This window comes from Amphimedon queenslandica, unplaced genomic scaffold, assembly GCF_000090795.2.
Source record: "Amphimedon queenslandica unplaced genomic scaffold, v1.1 AMPQUscaffold_7201_Cont20846, whole genome shotgun sequence".
NCBI classification, from domain to species: domain Eukaryota; kingdom Metazoa; phylum Porifera; class Demospongiae; order Haplosclerida; family Niphatidae; genus Amphimedon; species Amphimedon queenslandica.
Window position 1 is genome coordinate 1 of NW_003552513.1, and position 2,038 is coordinate 2,038.

Sequence of the window (2,038 nt, forward strand, 5' to 3'; positions counted from 1 at the left end):
ACAGTGCTCGGGGGCGAGAACGTGTACTCTTGAGTAGATACCATCACACTGGAATGAACTGGAGTGTGTGCAGATGTTGATGGTTTCGAAGCCATCTTTGATCCTGGAAGACGTCTCCTTGGTATTTTGATGACAGGAGATAGAGAGACAGTGTCCATACTGACTGGAGCAGGTGGTACATAAGAGGAACGAAGAGAACTAGGAGTCAGTTTGAGAGCAGATCTAAGGAGAATTAATGACAATGCAATACATATAATTCAACAAAAAATGATTCCTCAGTCACCATAAAAGATATAAAACTAACTTTAGTTGAGAAGTGGACACAGAATGCTCTTCTTCCTTTTCTTCATCTTCATCTTCTGCAGCAATAAACGACCCCTCCATCTCCCTATCATCATTAATAATAAATCACACGGGAACCATTAAACCACTAACCCTTCGTCTCTACCACCAGCGTCACCTAATACGACCTCATTAGCAAATGATGGAGGGGATGTTATGGTTGCCTGAGCCACGCCTTCATTGTCTCCGCCCATCTCATCAGCCGAACCATCAAGTGAATAAAATGAATCAGACTCATCATCAGAAGGTGGGAGTGGTGTTGCTATAGCAATAGTGCTAGAACTTAATTTCTCTCCTGAATCTTCAAGAGCAAATCTAATAATAATAATGTGTGACTCCGCCCATCGGCCGTACTGACCAACCTGATACGTCTTGTAGTCGTGTCAGTAAAAACTGGAGGTGAAGACGTTTGAGATATTGTCGGTTTCGCTTTTAAAATTGAAGTAGGCGTGGCAAGTATGGACCGACTTGGGAGTGGAGTCTTGATTATAATAGGATCCCTGTCTTCATTTCTGTTCATAGCGCTGTAGAGAAGGAACCAATGACATTATGTCACAAAAAAAGATTAAATAAAAGAAAAAAAAGAGTGAGAAAGTTGGATAAGTACATGTACACTCATTCCACTTTTACTTGAGTATAGCCATCCTTGCTTTAAATCCTTCCATTCGCTCCATGAACACGTTCATATCCATCCTTCCCTTCTTTGTACTGCTACGATGGACTGAGGACATTAATGAAGGGGACTTTGGAGGAGTAGCTAAAGGATCCTGCACACTAAAATGAAATAAAATAAAGAGTGGAGAGAGAGGGCGTGGCTCACGGTTTGTTCCTCTGTGGTCTGGAGGAGTGACGAGGGGAGGAGACAAAAGGAACGGACGTTAGAAGTCTTTTAGGAACACCGGATGCTCTCTGAGAGGAGGTGGAGCTAATCAAAATAATTAATATTAGAAATATAAAATAAAAATTAATTATGAATTCCTGATAATGATTTACAGGGTTTTCTTGAATGGAGTGAAGGCTGGCCCTGACCCTGGTGTTACTGCCTTGTCTCTATAAAATAACAAAAAATTAATAAAGACACTGTACTATAGCCCATGGTTTTTCCAAAAAATGGCCAAAAAATCACCCCCAATTTTTATTACATTTTCTGATACATGTTGATGCACTTATGCTGTGTAGCAAGTTTGAACCGATTCCGACTTCAATTTTTCAAGTTACGACCATTTCAAAAAATGAGCTGTTTTCTGAAAAATACCCAAGGCTATAGCCCATGGTTTTTTCCAAAAAATGGCCAAAAAATCACCCCCAATTTTTATTACATTTTCTGATACATATTGATGTACTTATGCTGTGTAGCAAGTTTGAGCTGATTCCGACTTCAATTTTTCAAGTTACGGCCATTTAAAAAAATGAGCCGTTTCTTGAAAAATACACAAGGCTATAGCCCATGGTTTTTTCCAAAAAATGGCCAAAAAATCACCCCCAATTTTTATTACATTTTCTGATACATATTGATGTACTTATGCTGTGTAGCAAGTTTGAGCCAATTCCGACTTCAATTTTTCAAGTTACGACCATTTCAAAAAATGAGCTGTTTTCTGAAAAATACCCAAGGCTATAGCCCATGGTTTTTTCCAAAAAATGGCCAAAAAATCACCCCCAATTTTTATTACATTTTCTGATACATATTGATGTA

At 38.9% G+C, this 2,038-nt stretch overlaps 1 protein-coding gene across 1 annotated transcript; it reads right to left on the reverse strand.

Annotated features, from left to right (window-relative positions):
• Window positions 1-7: 7 nt before the first annotated feature.
• LOC109591799 (uncharacterized) lies at window positions 8-1,415 on the reverse strand (the record flags this gene model as incomplete). Its single annotated transcript, XM_020007441.1, has 7 exons — window positions 1,336-1,415; window positions 1,163-1,267; window positions 973-1,116; window positions 705-866; window positions 436-657; window positions 305-388; window positions 8-222 (listed from the first exon to the last, which is right to left on the reverse strand). Coding segments are annotated over exons 3-7 (784 nt in total), but the record flags the coding sequence as incomplete, so codon positions are not given.
• Window positions 1,416-2,038: the final 623 nt, after the last annotated feature.